Source organism: Hippocampus guttulatus, chromosome 13 (assembly GCF_054856545.1).
Source record: "Hippocampus guttulatus isolate MCC_2025c chromosome 13, RoL_Hgut_1.0, whole genome shotgun sequence".
Lineage (NCBI taxonomy): Eukaryota > Metazoa > Chordata > Actinopteri > Syngnathiformes > Syngnathidae > Hippocampus > Hippocampus guttulatus.
Window position 1 is genome coordinate 10,217,844 of NC_141273.1, and position 20,675 is coordinate 10,238,518.

The 20,675-nt window shown below is 45.1% G+C and overlaps 2 protein-coding genes and 1 long non-coding RNA gene across 6 annotated transcripts in view; 1 reads left to right on the forward strand and 2 right to left on the reverse strand.

Annotated features, from left to right (window-relative positions):
- The window catches only part of mnat1 (MNAT1 component of CDK activating kinase), a 37,659-nt gene extending 25,773 nt beyond the window's left edge, over nt 1–11,886 (reverse strand). For all 4 annotated transcript variants that reach the window (XR_015102595.1, XM_086126497.1, XM_086126496.1 and 1 more), the window contains exons 1-5: nt 11,708–11,886; nt 2,605–2,757; nt 2,150–2,223; nt 1,611–1,714; nt 1,235–1,375 (exon numbers count right to left, since the gene is read on the reverse strand). Coding sequence is in view for 3 of the 4 variants with exons in the window: in XM_086126497.1 (XP_085982623.1) it covers nt 1,235–1,375; nt 1,611–1,714; nt 2,150–2,223; nt 2,605–2,757; nt 11,708–11,796 (561 nt within the window). In the remaining variant the exon portion in view is untranslated. The remainder of the gene's footprint in view (nt 1–1,234; nt 1,376–1,610; nt 1,715–2,149; nt 2,224–2,604; nt 2,758–11,707) is intronic.
- Nucleotides 11,887–13,547: 1,661 nt separating this feature from the next.
- six4a (SIX homeobox 4a) lies at nt 13,548–19,097 on the forward strand. The gene is made up of 3 exons (XM_086128015.1): nt 13,548–14,459; nt 15,642–16,315; nt 17,024–19,097. The coding sequence occupies exons 1-3, from the start codon at nt 13,726–13,728 to the stop codon at nt 17,620–17,622; spliced, it is 2,007 nt and encodes a 668-aa protein (XP_085984141.1). The 5' UTR covers nt 13,548–13,725; the 3' UTR covers nt 17,623–19,097.
- On the reverse strand, nt 16,196–20,675 carry LOC147196274 (uncharacterized). The gene is made up of 4 exons (XR_015102714.1): nt 19,985–20,675; nt 17,200–17,450; nt 16,968–17,126; nt 16,196–16,322 (listed from the first exon to the last, which is right to left on the reverse strand). It is a non-coding gene; the product is annotated as an uncharacterized LOC147196274 (long non-coding RNA).

Genomic DNA, 20,675 nt, shown 5'->3' on the forward strand with positions numbered 1-20,675 from the left:
GCCTGTCTTAAGATCGTAGATCTTGTTAAAAAAATAGACTAGGATGATTTTGGCAGAGCTCCAGCCTCCCTGTGTGGAGTTTGCATGTTCCTCCTGGGTCTGCGTGGGTTTTCTCCGGGTACTTCGGTTTCCTCCCACATTCCAAAATCATGCATGGCAGCTGATTGAACACTCTAAATTGTCCCCAGGTGTGAGTGTGAGCGTGGATGGTTGTTTGTCTCTGTGTGTCCTGCGATTGGCTGGCAACCGGTTCAGGGTGTCCCCCGCCTACTGCCCGAAGACAGCTGAGATAGGCTCCTGCACACCCGCATCTCTCGAGAGCATAAACAGGATCAGAAAATGGATGGATGGATGGATCTACTTTTACCCGAGATTGGGTCAATTATTTTGATTTGAAGATTGACTATGGGCGTGGGCAACAAGAGGCTCGAGGACCCCCCGTGACCCTTGTGAGGATCAGCGGATCGGAAAATGGATGGCTGGATGGATAATTGTGTTCTTTCAAAATAGCCACACCTGACCACGAATGAAGACACTGACACTATTTGTACTCAATGCATGTGAATAAGCACACAATGCCTACTTTTCAAACTAATCTTTAGGTAAAGTGAAGCACAATAATCGACAAGTTGATCGTGAAGCAGATCATTAACCACAAGTTGAGGAAACCACCAAAAAGGCATCGCGTTTACTTTGTTTGTATGTGTGTGTGTGTGTGTGTGTGAGAGCAGTGTGAGAATGCTGTGTTTGGGGGTGCTGGTATATACAGATGTCAAGACCCAGAGGGGTTCCCGGGGGGGGGGGGGGGGGGGGGGGCAGCACTGATCTCATCTGCCCACATAGGACGGGCCCTGTGCCTTAAACAAACAAACACACAGCTTAACCTGCTATCTGTGATGGTGCTTCAGCAGGCCGCACCACAAGAACAATCACTTCCAAAGCCTGCAGCTCAACACAATGGAGCCAAGAGGCTTGGGAATCACAGAATGAGAACAATGCACCCAGCAGCACAATGACTGGTAATAAGCTCTTAATGATCACCCATGAACCCTCAGGCTTTGTGTGTGTGTGTGTGTGTGTGTGTGTGTGTGTGTGTGTGTGTGTGTGTGTGTGTGTGTGCGTGTGCGTGCGTGTCAGCGATGGAACACGTCGTATGTCATCATGTGGTGGCTCTTCATATTTGCGCAACAGCACAGACATGGCATTCTGTTTGTGCGTTGCGTCGACTTCTCACCAGTTCATCCAGCAGAGCCTGCTTGTTCTTCTTTTTGGCCAGCAGTTGCCTCTGCTCCTCCTGCAGCACATCCAGTCTCCGCTGCTCATTGCCCTGCTGCTCCAGCAGGAGCAGCTCCTCCAGGTCCTCCTGCTCTCGGGTCTGAGGTGAGGCAGGTGGGTTGGATTCAATAAGCACATCGATCACAAATGGACAACTCATTAAAACTACTGGAAAAGTCAATGGAACAGAAGTTTTAGTTCCAGGGCAGACTGCAACCATAATGAGATCCAATCCAATGACAACAGTGTCAGTTGCGAAGCCTTATTGTCTTTATTCCCTTCCAATTTTTGTCGAACCGCCTAACTCATCAAAAATGAACGGACTGTATACATACGAGCTTGGCTTTATTCTTCTGGATGATCTCTCTGTTCTCCCGCTGGTACTGCTCCATCCTCAGCTTGGTGTCCTCCACATCAACATTGTTTGTAAGGTTAAACACTGCACAGGCAGGAGACACAAACCGCAATGAAAGCGCTTGAGTCTGTCCATCACGGCCGACTCGAATGATGCAGCCCAGCTGCAGTCAGTGTTATTTTAAATTCTGCAGATGATCCAAAGAAAACAAATACGCCTTCAAGAAGGAAAGCAGGAAGAAATGTTGTAATGTACACAAAATCTTTGTGAATCCTCACTTGGACCAAGAGACCCTGGGAGGTTGCCTCGTGCACTATTAAGCGCTAAAAGCATATGGGATGTTGGCATTCATGACGTGTTAGCGTTGGCAGCTCTACCCTGTGATCTATGACCCAGGCTGGCATGCACTAATGCCTGTTAAACATCTCTCCTTGCAGCTGGGGAGAAATCATTACGGCGGCTGGAAACATCCTTTTAGCAGACTTGTACAGGGAGCATTTAGTCAGTCAGCGCTCGTACCGACGTCCTCCACTTGCTCCAAGTAGTCGTTATATTCTCTCAGGCTGGGGAAGTCGCAGTCCCTCTTGTTGTAACTGCAAAGAGATGCAAGAAACCGGAGGAAAGAAAAACATGGGCCGACATTAATATACCCCATTAAATCAACCATTTTATAATAGCGTGTCTGCATTCTGCCTAATAGACACACATTAGATGTCAATTAAGGGGCTATTAAAGGACAGATGAGATGGAAAAAAAGGAGGCGGGGGAGGGGAGCTAAGTTAAAAAAAAAAAAATGGCAGGGAAAGAGCCTTCCCGCTTGGGGCTCCCCCAGGGAGACTCATTGTCTACAAAACAAACAACGTAATGAGGAAGACAAAGGTGGCTTAAGAAGTGGGAGGCGGCATGGGATGACACATAAACACGGCGGGGCCACACCCCTCGCCCTCCCTCCCTCTCTCCCTTCCCTCACTCACATCTTCAGCACCTTCTTGCGAATCTCCACCTCCTTGTCGACCGTGGGGTCCTCGAAGAGCTGCACGCGGAAGTTACTCTTCCTCAGGGGCGTGTCGCACTGCACGCAGTTGCTGGAGCCGCGGACGAAGAGCATCTCCACGCAGTTCTCGCATCTTTGAACGCACAATTCAGGGGTCAAAATCAGTATTTTTCGGTAAACCCATACAAAAATACAATGAATCATGATTGCACTTTTGTCCATTTTCAAACTATGTGTGATTAGAAAAAAAATCAAGACAAAACCCGCAATTCTGTTTGGAACTGTTGATGCACCGACTGTGTTAAAGTAGCATTTTTTTTTCTAGAAGGTTTAATATTACCGTACCATCAAAGCTTATTTCCGGTTAATCCATCCACAGCGTGGTATCAATTACAATAAAATAGCAACATCCAACGTTTTGACTGGTACTGCAGTTGGGAATTATCTTCAGTGGGCGACGTGGATGTTAATAGGACACAAGAATTACCGGTTAGGCATGTCCCGATCATGTGATCGGAAATTTGGGCCCCATCACGTCAGAGGTTTTTCAAAATGTGTTATTTATTTTTACATTTCATTTTATTCTTTTTATGGGTTACAAAGCAACAGAATAATACAGAGGGGTACACAGATGTTTCCAAATATACAGTATATAGATAGAGAGAGAGAGAGACAGAGAGAGATGTGACTTGCACAAATAAAAAGTGATTTGTAATAGGAATGGCAATTAAGTGGCCTCCCACTCTCCTGACACTCCATTATCAGGTGTGTCTGTCTGCACTGGAAAGACATTTGTCTTATTACATCGATTGATAAAACCCAAGCAGCGTGGTCTGGGTTGCCGTGACATAATTGTGTGAAATAGCAAAAATACACAGAAAATGTATTTACCTCCCAAGTAAGTGTGCTTTAAAAAAAACAACTCAATTTTCATACAGGCTCACGGTTTTATTCAAAAACAAAAATAAAGATGGAAACGGTATTATTCTTGACAATCTAACCAATCAAGGCCACATTTGGCAACGTGAGCAAAATTTTTACTTTCTGGTTTATGTCTCGAGCAACTTCCGAAGGGAGGAAAAAAAATGTATAGTGGAGCAGTGCAGTCATGATGAGTTTTTCAGGTGGCGTTTTGGCTCCTGATGAGCACGAAGCAGGCTCTTTCATTGGTGAGTAAAACAAAAAAACAAAACAACTGAACAAAAGCACTTTTAAATGATCATATTGGAGAGTTTCGGGTGAATCTGAGCTTCAAAGTCCAGGCTATACCTCATTCACCGTCATGACTCGCTACCATGGCAACCTGCAGACCCACCTGAGGGCACAACCCTGAGCTTAGCCATCAATCACACTTTTTATGCAGGTAGGCGTTTACCCATCAGTCACACTCGAGTGACGAGTGGACACTAAGAACAATGGGAACACTCCTAAATCTCCCCTGATGGGGCGGAGGTCGTGGATAAACGTTTGCACAGTGCACTGTTTTAATTAACTCTCTGTGGAGCTTTTTTTTCCACAGGAATTCACCTTCTGCTTCTGGCTTCCTTCAATAAAAAAAGGACATCTGGTTTCCAACTGCCACTCACCGTTTCTGCGCACTTATTGCATTCATAGTTAAATACAAAGTTAGATCCACAGGTATTTGGAAAATGATGTCAAATTGGGTCGGGATGAGGCCACTGGCTTGACCGTTGAAAAATAATACTTTTCCTTTCTTTCAAAAAGTAGATATTGCTTTTATAGGATTAATCTGCAATTTGAATCTACATCCTCTCAGTTTTTGTCGCACTCGTCTGAATGTGAGAAGAGTATTTTTGGGACACCTACAGTATTCTGTACAGGATTCCTATTTTAGTCCTTATCGAAGACAAATCTGTATTCAAAATTAGCGGTGGGATCCGCTACGTTTTTTTCCCCCCAATTCTTCTGACTCCGATTGAATATTTACACGTGGTTTGAAGAAAAAAAAATTCTGTTGCCTTTATTTCGAGTGCATTCATTTGATGACCTTTCTTGTGTTGATTTGTTTTGTATCTGCTCAACTAAGACGCAACAGCACCGGAGATCCACTTGTTCGCTGTCACACCTTTGCTCAACACCGGTGAGCGTGTTCCTTTAGCAGTTCTACACATCCGTGCATGCGCTCACACCAACCCCACCGTGTTTGACACATGATGTGGTATGCTTTGGATCATAAGCTGTTTCTTTGCCCAACTTCTAATACATATGGCCTCCATTTTTTTTTCTGTAGTTCGAGAACTTACAGTAAACGTTTTTTTTGTTGTTTTTTTTGAAGGACTTCACTCTACATTTCCTTTTCTGGAACGTGACAAGTGCCTTTTCATTTTGTTATCAACCCTGCGTCTTGACATTCATGAAGGCCTTCTCCGGAGTGTCATTGATCTCTGCTCATGTGGTGAAGGGGATTTTCTTCATCAAGGAAAGGATTCGTTGGCCATCCAATTTCACTGTTTTGACTCCAAGCGCAACCCGTATTGTTTTGTGTTTTTTTGTTATTGTAAAGTGTCCTTTGGGTGTCTTGAAAGGCGCTTATAAATAAAATGTATTATTATTATTATTATGTGAAAAGCAACTTCAAGACTATTTGAAGGCCATGAAAATTGTCTCGTCGGTCACGCAATCTCAATTCATAAAGCGTGAGTTTCACTTCCCAGACAAAATTGAAGGTAGCAAACCCCGCTTGTATGTAAACCATCATTGGAAGCGTCAAAGTGCTGTAAGACCGCCTCGCATGTGGGCAGAGAGCGCCACAGTCGCGATGCATTTTCTGTCACGAATGTGACAAACCGTCAAACATACAAACGCAAAATGAAAACGCTCACTGCGGACACGCTGTAGACCACAATCTCAGGCTCACACATAGACTAACTGACTCGAGGTCCGCACATCACTCACTAGGCCACATCGCTTAAAGGCACGCATCTAACACACGAATACTACAGTACCTATAGTAATTAAATGTCCTGTGCCACAACCATTTAAATTCCTTGTGTTCTCTTTTAGGATGATTTTATGCAACACAGCATTATGTTCTATTAAAAGGTGTGGCGACAATTTGTCTTTTTGGGCTGGAATGGATTGAATTGCATTTCAACTTACTGTATTTCAATGGGGAATATTATTGGATATACGAGAACACCGAGTGACAAGCTTGGTCAAGGAACAAATTACAATTGTAAATTGAGGTACCGCCGTATTAATAATTATGTCGTATTGTCCAAATACTCAACTCAACTGTATTTATAGAGCACTTTCAAACAGCCACCGCTGCATACAAAGTGCTGTACATGGAGCAACTATCATATATACAACAATAAAGCAATAAATCAGTGACAAAGATGGTAGAAAGCACCAAACAGTAAAACTAAGATCAAGTCTGAGTCATGCTGAGTCAAATGCCAAAGAATACAAGTCAGTTTTGTTGAGTTATGTGCTCCCTCTTACGAGTACCAGTCAAGAGACGGGCAGCAGCATTCTGGACCAGCTGGAGACGCTTAATGGAGGATTGGCTGACTCCAAAGTAAAGTGCATTACAGTAATCGAGCCGGGATGTGACGAAGGCATGAATTACTGTCTCAAGGTGCTCATGAGAAAGGATGATGGTGATATGGTAAATACGCTGCATAAAACGGAAAATGTACCGTAATTCTCAAATGGGAAATGGCGCATTGATGTCAAAGCTAAGCAAAGTAGATCGGGGGGGGGGGGGGGGTATTTTCAGGTTATTAACGACACAGTCAAGTCATTTCTTTTCAAACCACGGTGCCGCTTCAGAAGGGCTCCAAGCGATGAAGCCCATTAGAAGCACCGTGAAAGAGTCGCCGCGCGAGACGTTTTGCCTCATCAGCAGACCTTACCACTTGGAAATATATAAATAAATAACGCGTGAAGAGAAAGCGCAGAGTCACAGACTTTGGATGTTTAGGCATCATTTCTCGGATATGGGTCAAACAGGCCTAACCTGCTAAGTGCATTTGCCAAGCTTGCGTGCAACCTCCGGAGGTAAAATACCGGTACATGGAGCATTACAGTGGCAAATCCGTCCGTGGAGTTCGGCATGAAGTCGCAAAATAAACCTGACACCATGGACAGGAACATCTGCGTTGGTCCGGCAGAGCACATGGAGCCCCAGTGCCCAAGTGCACTCTGGGACAGGCAGATGTTCACTGCGGCCCGAGGCTACGGGAGATGTATAGGCCTCGGCCATATGGAGGGAGATGGAGGGCTGTGGCTTGTTTCCACAGGCCCACAAAGAGCCCATTCATCAACATAAGCGTAAGGAGTGGGGCGTAGCTTGCCCCCTGCCCCATAAATGGACCACACAACTGAACCCTACAAAGGGGGAATCCTGCGAGCATAGAGGTGAACATCTTTTTTTTTTAAGTGTGTGTGTGTGTGTGTGTTTAGGCAGGGGAGACTGTGTGCATCTTCAGCTTTAGCATTGAGCGCCTTGACTTGTGTTATGACTAATCAAAGGCAGAAATCTGAAACAGTGCCATATTGTCGCGATTGAGGGCACACCGATGTCTCTTTCGATGTCCCAGGGCGGTTGTTGCTGAGTGAGGGCTCCTGACTGACTCCTCCCTCTCTCACCTGTCCCGCTTACAGCTCCAGGCTGCCCTATCTCTCCATCTGCAGCTGTCAGCAGGTCACAGGAGGTGGTGGGAAAGCAGGCGAAAAGAGCGGCACGGCCATGCAAGAAGCCTCCGAACCAGCGACCAGTAGTTTTAGCTCTCGGTCACATCGCCGTTAGCTGAATAAAAAGTACAGTGAACCCCTGCTGATGGGGAGGGAAAAGGTCCAGAGAACACCCGCAATAGGTTAAAAGCCGCGATATAAAGCGACCATATCATTGATATCGATAATTTTACAAGTCCCACAAATGCGTGTTCTCACTTTCTCACTGTCAAGAAATGCAAGGCTATCATATAACAAGAAGACCTAAGACTCGCCCACTCCTTCAAATAGCAGGAAAAGCATGCTGGATTACCATATCATAATCAAATCAGATAATAACAAAAGTCCATTGTCTTAATGCTAACATATCATGTCAAATTGATAAGAACATTAAACAACATTTCTAGCCACCTTTTCAACTGTTTCCTCCCGAGGTGTCTTCATTTTGGAGCCTTTCACACTTTCAAGACTACATCTTTTCTGCTATGCACAGTGTGAATTCCAGAACTAAAATCTGTTGATAGCATTAAAAAAAGGAAACTAGTGGGTTGTTTGTTACCAAAGTGAGATGTAGAACGAGAGAGAGAGAGAGAGAGAGAGAGAGAGAGAGAGAGAGAGAGAGAGAGAGAGAGAGAGAGAGAGAGAGAGAGAGAGAGAGAGAGAATTAAACATTGTGTATCCAAACCATGTAGTACAACAGCACTCACGGGCTTATATTCACTTTGCTTAGCAACCTTCTCCACCTCATCCTCATGTTGAGTCATAACGTGATTCTACACTAAAGTCGTTTATTAGTTCAACCCATAAAAAATAAAAACCGCAAAAGTTGAACCGCAATATACTGGGGGCTCACTGTTAAGTCAAGTTCGAGTTCATTTGACAGTGACCTTGAGTCATACCTGCCATTACAAGCACAACCCCAGCGACTTCAGATATCCACAAACGTGGCTGCGGCCAAAAAAGAAGACGTTTCATCCCAAGAGGAGGATTACTTACACAGGAAGCTTGCTACATGAGATGTTGAAAAATTAGACCTCAGGAGGTATTGGCAATGAAGCACTTGATGATGAATCATGCGGATCGTGTCACTGAATGAATGAATAAATAAAAAGCTGCGTCTGATGGTTTGACGTTTTACAAGACTGTGTCTGTAGTTTGAACATGTTTTAAGTTCTCCACTTCTCTCATATACACAGTGGGGTTGAGCCAATGTAAACAGGAGCCGACAGGCAAGCGGCCCCAACTCTGATCACCTCGGTGCAAAAACAATGCACCATAGTGTGTCTGCGCGTACAACAGCACATCAAGTCCGACTTGAACCAGCTAATATAAAGGAGCTCCTGATAATGCCACTTCGTGATCAAAAAAAAGATGTCAAGTTGAACTTTATTTTTTATACTGCATTGTGCCTCTGTACCTTGAAATGAGGATTGAATACTGCTGCTTTCAATGTCAACCACCATCCTGAAGATGATATGAAGGACTATTCACCCTTTCGTGCACCCTGTAACCCACAGGTGTCAAAGTCAACGCCCGGGAGCCAGATCTGGCCCGCCACATCATTTTACGTGGCACGCGAAAGCAAATCAAGCATGTCAAGTTCCATGATGCTTGCTAAAGTCTGAACCAAAATTTCAAATTGTCATATATAAGCCACAATAACAGTCATTATTCTTGACTTCTGATTTTAAAACTAGTTATCCATCAATTTGTGATTAAATGTGTGATTAAATTGTGATTGATGATTAAACATGTATATGGTTTCCCAAAATTCATTACGGCCCGCCAAGGGAAACCGGAACTACAAAGTGGCCCGCGACAAAAATGAGTTTGACACCCCTGCTGTAACCTGATAACATGATAAGCTGTCCACTGTAGTGACCACTGAAAGGGTTAAGGTCATACTGAAAAGAAAAAGGAAACAAATTATCATAGTTTTACCAGGAAAAGAAAGTCAAAATGTTGAGAACAACAGTTGTACAGTAGAATCATCTTTTAGCAAAAATAATCTCTATGATCCGAATAAAGTTCATTTCTGTTTCTGTGGGAATTTTAATATTGACTCATTTATTCTTTAAAAAAAACTGTACTACTTAAAAAAAAAAAAAACACTTGTCACACTTTATAAGTGGGCATCAACTGGAAGCTGTTCAACAATCAGATAGAGTGACTCGCCTCCATTTAATTAGGCATGACCGCATGTGTGCCCAAGCATCAAATCCCAAAGGACATGGCCCTGGTGTCATCATACAAAGGTAATAAATAACACATATCAGACGCCCTCGGTGACAGGATACAAAATGTGCTGTTGCGCAGTTTAAATTTAGACCGCGAGCGTTGGAGACGCTTGATACTGCATCGTGTGGCGCTGCATTGCAATGCACTACATTGCATTGCCAGGGTAGGAAGTCAAATCAACTCCACTGTGGAATGGACACCAACTTAGCATCAGGTTGACAGTTATTCCAAGGTAGGACCACATAGGAATCGGGGGGAAAAGGCTATCTGATACAGTACAGTTTGACAAGACATACTGTAATGTTTTAAATCAACTGCTATGCATTTAGAGAGGCACCCAAAAGCGTCTGAACAGGAAAATCGCAACCAAAAAAAAAATGCAATGCGTGACTCCCCACCACACATGAAGCGATTGACCGTTCCACATATAACCGATCAGCAATGGCAGTGGCCGTCTGAATATTGGTTCGAACCGGAACATTGGATGTAGCATTTCTGCAATGTTGTGACGCCATTCATTGACATTTTGCATCGCTGCAAAAAAACAGTTCCCCAATGGTCGGGCCACTCGCGACCACTTGTTGCACAACAGTTCAGCCGGTTTATGCCGTGTCTCTTTGTGTGCGGCGGGCCTACCTAAGTAAAAAGGTGACCCAGCGGTGGGACAACTTAAATTGCGACATTGCAGAATCCTTTTAATTTTCTGCGTGCGGTCATGTAGTCAGATTATACTGAGGCTGACCTGATGACAAAGCATGGCCGCTTCCTGATGGAGCAGTCAATAACTAAATAGTATAGAGGGTTGAAAAGATGCTCTCGTCAGGCTGCCTCGATTGTTGCTTACGTGCCCCCTTTAAAAAAGCTGGTACACAGTTGACAAGGTTAAATCTTTAAAAGTGCCAAGCAAACAGATTTTAATGGCGAACGCTGCTGTGTCAAATTGTGTTTGACGACCTCATGTAACTAAGCGAGGTAACCAAAACACTAAGACACACCTGTCATTATGATGCAGTACAGTTGTACACCACGAATGCACTATTAAATTAACACCTCTCTAACAATACAATACAATACAATACATGCTGATTTATATAGCGCTTTCACAACAGCAACAGCTGTAACAAAGCGCTTCACAAAACAGTTAACGTTAAAGTAAAATAATAAACACAACACATAACATAAAACACGGACAGTCGTGCAGTCCTAACCACTTTTCCGTCACACGCTTTGTTGTTTGAAGCAGTTTGAGATGAAAGAGGAGAGAATAAAAGTGTCCTTTAACCAGTGGATCAGAGACGTCATGCTCAAAATGTGCACACGTCGGCTACAAGCTAAGTTTCAAAGTCAACAACAATGTCAATTAAAAAAGAGGAACATTTTCTTTGCACAACATAAAGGCTATACCCAAGGTCTCAGCACATAGGGAAAAAAATGAATATTTTCAAGAGACAAAATTGTCAACATTTCGTTCAGTTGGAATATTTTGGTCAAAATGTATAGAGTCCGCGTGTGGTGGTCTCTCAATCTCTACTATTGAAATCAATATGGTTGAATGAATGAGATGGCGGTTTGCTTGCTTTTAGTACTGATGATGCTATTGAGCAACGGATACAACTCAAACTGCTCAGGGTGTAATGTTGTAGTACAGTATATAATTCCATGTTTTGTCATTGTCACAACTCGGTGAACAGCTATTGTGGTTATCATGATCATTATTATCATTCAACTCAAAACAAATCCCCGACTTAAATTTAGTAGTATATAATTCCATGCTTTGTCATTGTCATAACTCGGTGAACAAGTATTGTGGTTGTCATGATCATTATTATCATTCAACTCGAAACAAAGCCCCGACTTAGTTCAGATCGCTGCACAAGACTGCGAATGCCACCAAGTGTTTATTTTGCATTAGCTATGCTGAACACTTGCTGACACTAACACAATCAATTATTCGTGTTTAACAAGTAATCACGTTAAACTGGTTATTTAATTATTCGTGTTTAACAAGTAATCACGTTAAACTGGTTATTTATACTGAGTTGAAAGGCAGATGCTTTGTGTTTTGATGAATGTGGATTAAATTGGCTACTGGAGCAGAGTAAACGTTTTGTCCAGTGAGTCTGTGTAATCAAAGTGTAAATACTCACAGCGTGTGTCCGCACACGTTCACCATCAGTTTGAGCGAAGGGTTCCTGTATTTGGTTGTTTTGCATCTCGGACAGCTTTGGTCGTCCATTTCGTTCCTCTGTAACCGAAAAATGAGGACGATAAAGGGGAAAAAATAGCAGAAACTTGCAACTCCAGTGCTCACATTTCCGGCGGGAGACTCTTGTGCTTCATCGAATAAAGTCCGACTGGAACCGAATATCAAAAGTTCCTCATTCCTCTCCCTTTAAAATCGTCTTCATTTTGAACAGACGCTCAAAGTTGTATTTTGACACAGTTCTTGTTATTGTGTTGTTTACAGTCCCAAAGAGATTAATTTCTAAAGTGCTATTGAAACGTTATGCCCAAATGGTTGATTTCGTCCCATTCTTTCTGACGCATAGAAAATTAATGGATACACTTTTATGGCGTTTATTAATAGTACCTGCGACACTGTACGAAAACAAACGCATTATAATTGCTATCTTTTTAATAGCTAATGTGTGTCATAATATTTACTCAGTCCAGTGTCATAAAGGTTTTCCGTAATTTTCTTTAAAAAATGTTGCTTGTCAACTATTCCCGACTGATATGAACGTATGATCAACAATTCACAGGAGTTTTTTGTGTGTGTGACTGGGTCTTTTCTGCACTGCGTCATATTGTTTTTTCTTTCTAATTTGGTGAACTTAGTCAGCTAAATAAAAGAGCTCAAATTAATATGTGATATACAAGAATGATGAATTGGAGTTTGTACAACCACAATAATAAACACAAAGGTATACTGTACTTACATTAACTGTGCCAATGACATAAGATAATAATTTTCTAGACCCATGTTTTTTAATCATCCATTGATCACATTCGTTTGTGCGAGTGTACCTAATGAAGTGACTCAATTGAAATTGAATGTGATTGGGGGAAAAAAGTCATTTGGATATTTTTATAGGTTTACAACCTCAGCAAAGCTGCCAATACGTTTTGATTTTGTTTGTGGCAATTTTTTCCCCTTGTGCCTTTTGTTTTAAAAATGAGTGCAGTTGACCAGGCCGCGCTATTCGTGGGGGATAGGATATTTGGGAGCAGGCCTGACCGCAAAAATCCGCAAATACTTGACACACAAGTGCCGTTAATATTTCCCCCCGAATTTTTACGCCCTAAAATAACACAAATATTGAAATGATCGGGTTAAAAACTGAAAACAAGCAGGTGATCAAAACAAATGCAACGAATAAATGGGTGTGAGGCAGAGGTTCACCAAAAATATTGGTGAATACTGTAAGTGCAATTCCAAACCGCTAATATTCGGGGTCCATTGTATTAGGCTATTGTCAGTAAAAAATATATATATATATATATTTATACTACTTATTTCTGATTCTGAAGATTTATTTTTATTTTTCGTAAAAGTTGCATCAGTGCTTGGAATCTTATCAGTCTTTTTTTACACAAGTTCTACAAAAATACAGAGTGTTTTGCCACCTCTCTGCAAGCAATTTTACATTACTACAATTGACTCCAGGAACTACCCAGTTTTTTGTCGAGACGCGGACATTTGTTGTTTTCGCAACATTTAAAAAAAAAAGCCTTTCACTTGTCTCAAACTCATTCCCACGCTCGTGGAAGTGCTCACCTTGTACAGACTGGACAGTACAGGTGAGCTCTCTGTTAGGACTACAGAACAGCGCAGCTTGCATGACTGACAGCTGAAAAGCAAACATTCGCGTCCTCTGTTTCCCCGTCGCTCCTCCCACCGCCGGGCCGTCGGCGGCCAATCGGGTGGCTGTTCCGCGCATAGACCTCAGCGTGTCTCCTTCCACTTGCAGTCGGCGTGGAGTAAAAAGTCACGTTGGGAGGCGAGAGGGAGAGAGAGAGAGAGAGAGAGAGAGAGAAGTATCTACTTACAGCTGCTGTCAGATATTCGATCGCCTTCGCATGGCGAGGAGGTAACCTGATCGAGCTGGGAGGAGGAGTGACTCGACCAGGGAAGCCTTGAGCAAAAAAAAAAAAAAAAAGGAAAATGTCTTCTTCTTCTGCCGGAGAAGTCACACGAGCAAATGACATCAAGAGGGAAAATGTGAAGGAGGCGGACAAGCGGGAGTGCATCAAGCTTGTGGCGCTGGAGGCGGCCGAATTGTCCATGGAGCGAGCGGCGCCCAACGCGGAGACGGTACGCACGGAGCTGCTGGTGAGCGCCGCCTCCTCGCTGGCCTTCTCCCCGGAGCAAGTGGCGTGCGTGTGCGAGGCTCTGCAACAGGGGGGCAACGTGGACCGCCTGGCCCGTTTCCTTTGGTCCCTGCCCCAGAGCGATCTGCTGCGCGGCAACGAAAGCATCCTGAAAGCCCAAGCCCTCGTCGCCTTCCACCAGGCTCGCTATCAGGAGCTCTACAGTATTCTGGAGAACCACAGCTTCAGCCCGTCCAACCACACCTTCCTGCAGGATCTGTGGTACAAGGCCCGCTACACAGAGGCGGAGAAGGCACGGGGGAGACCCCTGGGCGCCGTGGACAAGTACAGGATCCGGCGAAAGTACCCTCTCCCGAGGACTATCTGGGACGGCGAGGAGACGGTTTACTGCTTCAAGGAGAGGTCTCGGAACGCACTGAAAGACCTGTACAACCAGAACCGGTACCCCTCTCCGGCCGAGAAACGCAACCTCGCCAAGATTACGGGACTTTCCTTGACTCAGGTCAGCAACTGGTTCAAGAACAGGAGGCAGAGGGACAGAAATCCGTCCGAGGCTCAGTCCAAAAGGTGAGGCCAACGTGGAGCACCTTGCGCAGAATTCTCCAATTCACAAATTCTGTCTTTGTTTGATTTGTGACGGTAAGGCGTCATAAATCAGGAAAATATCTACAGTGCAATATACTGTACGGGTGTCCAGCACGTTTGTAGTGTTTTGAAATATGAACTGGTTGCCATTCAGATCCGGTTTCAAGTGTGGCGTGGAAACCAACGATAACGCTTAGACACACAGTACACTTTGAAATAGTTACTTAGGGAGTTGAGGGAGGGGGAGATTTGAATTAAGCACGTTTCAATTTCTAATTCATTATTTCTCAAAGCGCGCGTGCATGCGTGTGGACACAAGAGTCAGCAATGTTATTATTTAGTCACCGAATGTCTGATGTCTGCCTTCTTTCATGTGGTCTGTGTGTGTGTCTGTGTGTGTGTGCGTTTGTGTGTGTGTGTGAGAGAGAGAGAGAGAGACCTATTTTGCCTCTCACAATAATAGATGCGCGCGCGCGCGCACATGAACAGACAAAAGATGGCCACCTGCTAAAATAAAATATGCCGTTTATATTGAGTAGAAGCCGCACTTGTGTTATCTGTTCCTGGAGGGGTAATAGTATAGGAGGGGGGTGGGGGGGTTAAAGAAGTTTTGCCCTCTAGTGGGTGGGGGAGCAGCTGTTAGAATCAATCTTAAGACAGAAGGCTATGAATTGAAATAACTACATTGCATATCCTTTTTTTTAAAAACGCAAAATTGATGCATATAGAGCATTTGAATGGAACTGTAAAATGAGGGTTACATTTCAAGTAAAGGCCGGAGAGCATTTGAAGCCATTTGTTTTGCGTCCCACCACCATGACCAGCACTGCTGGCTGTTTTTTATCACACCAGAATTTATTGCGCCAAATGGTTGCACGCTTGTTGACGCTGGTTGTCTCTCCATGAGGCAAGAGGGCAATGCATTCCCAAGCACACCCTGCTCTTCAAAGCTGTGTATAGCCTCATAACACAACAACAAATGTGACCCGAGGCGGCTCTTGCTTGCAACATGTGAACAGCAAGGAAAATTAACTTTGAAAAAAAAATTATGATTAGAAATGTATCATACAAAATCTGTGTAATAGGCTTTACAGTACATCCGTATTTTATGACCTGCTATTTCTTATTACCTGTCCTCCATCGTTTGCCCCCCCCCCCCCCCAGTGAATCTGATGGAAACCACAGCACAGAGGATGAGTCCACCAAAGGTCAAGATGAATTGTCACCCAGGCCCCTCTCCAACTCCTCAGATGGTGTTATCACTCATGGGACACTTCCGATTCAAACAGGACCTCTGGACAGTGGGGTAGTCATTCAGCAAATCGGGGACATCAAAATGCCTGCTGGATCCAACAGCGGGGGGCTCTACAACGGAGGTCTGGTCCCCAACAGTACCTCCTCGGCGACGTTCCACAACGGCGGCTCGTCTTACCTCCACTCACCTGGGAACATCCTCTTCAACGGGCTCAATTTGGGCATTCAACCTCTGGCGTTCAACACTCTGAGGCCATCTGGGGCAGTGCTGCTGGGAGGCTCCGGAGAGGACATGCAGGAGAAAGGACTGGGTGGCTCTGCCGAGGACTCGGCCCTGCAATACGTCTCTTCCTACTCGGGCTGTGTGAACGGAGGGGCCGTGAAGCTGGAGGGGGTTCACACCATGGCCGCCCAGAACGGGGGCTCCTCCGTGCTGACCTTCAGCTCCTCGCTGGGCGGCTACAGCCTGGTGCAGGTACCCAGCGGCGTGTCTGACGGTGATGGAAGCTCGCTGCTTAACAGCGATGTGGGCCTTCCTCCCCTGCAGCTCTCCACCTCGTCCTCTTCCTCCTCAATCACGCAAGGTAGGGTCTGTGAAAAATCACTGTAGTTTACACGTTGGAGCGTGCGAGATGGAATTCTGGAGAATTAAAGCTTCAATGTAATTTGATATGGTGAGCATTGATTGATATTAGGACAGTACTTTGGCCTTTTTAAAACGTTGTAGTGCTAATCTCCAGACGCCTTTTCCACTGTGAGCTACTTAATTCACGGATGTATTTTAACTGGCTTATGCCGCACAAAACACAGTGTGTGGAAAAGAGACACCCGCTCCCCCAAACACTGAGAGAAGGGGACTGGTTCTTTGAAAAGTCCAGAGATGAAGAAAAGCAAGTCACCATCACTCATCATCGTGGCACTCTTGAGCTTCAGAGCCGGGAAGTAGCGAAAACATGGTTCAGGCAATCAGAGGCCATGAAATGCACTAAGAGGGAACAGCGAATATGCTATTGCAGCACTTAACTTTGACATTGAGCAGACAATCCACGCCAGGAGGAATTGAAAGCAAAAATAGTGAGTGTAGCTTGCTGTTGAGGCAGCACAGACTCGAGCTACAACAAGACGATGTGTGCGAGACGCACAACAGCTGCCTTGAGGCCGAGGCCTCTCAATCAAACATGTACACACACACACACACACACATGTGAATAATATAAGAAGTGAGAATGGATTTACCGTTGTGCACCATCGGTGATGTCAGCATTGATGTGTTGTCTGTTGTCCGGCCACAGGTACTATAGCTCTGAACGATGTTGCGGTGAGCTCGTCCAGCGAAGACTCCTTTCAGCAGCAAGACAAGCTGTCCATGACCTCTTTGCACCACAGCACCGTCCTCTACAATATGAGCAGCGTCAACCAGTCGCCCATCAAGAAGGAGCCTCTGGAGGGAGGCGGCTACTCCTCGTACCACCACGGGCTCCACCTGGACCCGAGCGGACAGATGGGCTACTCGACCCCCAGCTCCGAAGAGACGCCATCCAGCCAAGCCCAGGTCTCCGCCAGCACAGCCACCTCGTCCAGCCCCGAAGTCTACACCACGCTCACCGTCAGCACGCCGCTTATGGCCCAAACGAACCTGAGCGGTCACCACCTCCAGCCCGCCGAGTATCTTAGGGGACACGAGGTCCGGCCGCCCCAGCCCTCGCACCTAATGGGCCCCTGCATGGACAACGAGTACATGAGCCTGGCGGAGAACAAGGTGGACAACCCGGGGCCGGCTGGCGTGACTGAAATGGTGCGGGCCATGTGCGGCGACATGGAGCCTGTGGAGGGGAAGGAGCTGGCCAAACTACAGACAGTGCAGATGGATGAAGACATGGCTGACCTTTAACCTCAAAGCGGAAGCACGCATGTCCATGCGAGCGGCGATGATATTTTGTGTGTGCGTGTGTGTGATTTATTTTGATCATTAATTTCGTTTATCTGTTAAATTATTTGACAATACTGTGTTGACTTCTACAATGCACTCACTTAAGACAGAAGGCCTGTTAGCACGCCTGGACACTTATGCAAAAAAAAAAAAAAAATGAGAACCCAGGACATGGTTAAAAACGAGCTCTGTTTTTCACACGGAATGTTACAACGACTTATTGCAGCAGTCAGCGAATGTTGTTTGAGCCGTGTTTAAAAGTGCAGTTTTACAGGCAACACCTGCTACTTCCTGTTGAGTGGACTTGATTTGCCGAAGCAGGTGCTGGCATGCCGCAAGTCACATGACCAGGATGTTCCTCCAAACTAAATGCGTCATCTGGGTCAAACCAAAAAGGTCATTCATAAGGGGGGGATGAGGGGAAGCAAGTCTGTGGATGTGGGCCAGTTTTACTGAAGGACTTCGCACATGTACGGACAGAATGTCATTCGACACACAAAGCTGCTCATTTCGGACTAAGTGCCCTTCAGTAAGCACCTTAAATTGCCTCTCGAGTCTCAAAGATGAATGTACCTTTTTTGGCATTTGCACTACCATCACGACATTATCCGGGCTTCCCGCTGTTGTTTATCACAGGCCTCAACAAATGCACATGAGCGGAAGCTATCTTCGAGCCTTGTCGCCAATTGAATGAAAAGGTCACACTGCGGGGTTCACATGTCAATCATACGTTGTTCGAGACGGCTGCGGCTACGTTAAATGGGTGTGAAGATGTTTTATCGTGTTTCTTTTGAACGTGCCTCTACAAATGTCGGCGATTCCTGGCGCAAATATGTATGCTTCCCAAATGGATCAGGAACAAAATGGACAAATGTTTTTTTTTTTGTTTGTTTAAACAGACAAGGGTTGCAATGACATTTTTTTTTGTCTTTCGTTTTTTTTTTTTTTTACATAGTGAATAACACTGAAAGGAAGCTTTGCAATCTGAAGGCAAGACCTCAGATTCAGCGAATTTCCACCGCCTCCACCACTGCTGTTACTTCTGCCTTTACTCGGAATATTTGTTGGGTGTCAGATTAGGAGAAGACAAGAGAATGTGGAGGCCATTTGTCAAGTGAGTCTGGGAATTTTTTTTTTTTTTTTTACCAGAGGAGAAGACATTCTCCCTGTCATAAATGAAAGACCATCATAGCACATTTCAGCCTTCCGGCCAACTCGAGGCATTCATCTCTTGAGTGCATCAAACTTAGCTTTTTTGGTGTGTGTGTGTGTTACCAGACTCCTAATTAAAGTCTACCAATTTCTCAGTGCTTAAACTTCATATGCAAGAAGTGAGTGATGGGCAATTTTTTTTTAACTTAGTTTGGACAAAATGTTTGTTATCTGAAATTATGTGAATGTATTTTTCTAAACCTCTGTAATGCAATAAAAGTCTATATTTATAAAAAGAGTTAAAGGCAGTGTTGATCCTTGCAAAAGAAACAAAGCAAAAAAAAAAAAAAAACCAGCGGGTCGCTTTTGACCCCTCTGTGTACGGGCCACACATCTCTGCTCACAGCTTTATGAGAGATAAAAGACACAAAGCATATGTCTCTTCAACATTTAAGTAGCCAAAGTGTGAGGATGAGGGGGGGGGGGGGGGGGGACTAGCATGCTATAATCCAGCGAGCCTGCTGCCGCTTGCGATCTCTGCAAGTGATCGTTTGCACATGCCTGGCAACCTGGACTTCATTAGCCCTCCTTTTCTCATCTCAGCCCCTGTAATTCAAATAAACAGCAATGAGATTTCCAGAGGTAAAGCCTTTTGGGGTGGGGGGTCTACGGCTCCACAGAGCCCAGTCCAATCGAATGGCCTGGGCGAAGGCCAAACAACCCCCCCCCCCCACCACCACCCAAACCAATCCTCCTCCTCTCTGCTCCTGACCAACATGTGGAAGAATGAATCTGAGGTGCTGTCACTCAACAGACACCGAGGCTCGATCCACAGAGAGCCTGAACTCCTCACATGGCTTGAGGGGATTCTCTGGAAATTCACAAATTCCCACCAAATGTGTGTCCTCACTCTGTGGCGCCCGACCAAACTAGCACAGAGAGATAGGAAAAAAAGCCAGATTTGACAAGAGGACAAACAACGAGGGATTTGACTTTATCCGTGGCGTGTCTGTGGTGGATTATTGACATTCAGGCCCAAGGAATTGGATGCGATCTAACTGGTGGTCCAAATAAACAGAGGCTATTTGTCTGTGCTCATTGTTGGAGCAAAGGCCGCGAGACAAATGGGTGAGCCAAGCAGGAAGGGAGGGCGAGGCTGGGATAAAGTTACCTGTGCACAGGTGACCTCGTCGCCATGGGCAGTGGATTAGCTGATTGTTGGGTATCGGGTGACCTCCCCAGCCCTCCTGCAATATTGAAGAGGGTGAAAACAGCTTTGTTAGAGGCCAGAACAAGATCCCATTTGGAGTGAGCACGCAGAAGCCATGGGGCTGACTCTCACGCAGAGGATGAGGAGGAGGAGGAAGAAAACTTCAACCTTGGTTTATGAAGTCTATGAATGCAGAGGGAAAAGAGCACCCACCATTGTTGCATCATACACACAGTTCATTTTCCACAAGTGTGACATTGAACGTTCAATCCGCATCCTTCATGAGGGAAAATCTGACCATCCCATACGCATATACTCTATTTTGTCCATATTTACTATATGCAATTCAAAACATACTTGCGGGGGGAGGGGGGGTAGGCAACTCCTCCACAACCCCGGCCTTATTAAAAACACTGACCTCTGAACTTTTAGATGCTTTGAAAGCTGACATTTAATGCGGCGCAGCAGACTGCAAGCCATATGTAACATGACCTGGGGAGGACCGTACTCCGCTGCTCCACGTCCCACTAATGAGAGGGCAGGGGTCGGCGGGTACCAGCCTGGCTCGTAGAGACCCACCACTCCTGAGCTGCTTTCCCGCTGCTGCCGGCAAAGTTTAGCTCTCCCCAGGTTGCTGGGAGCTGCTGTTTGG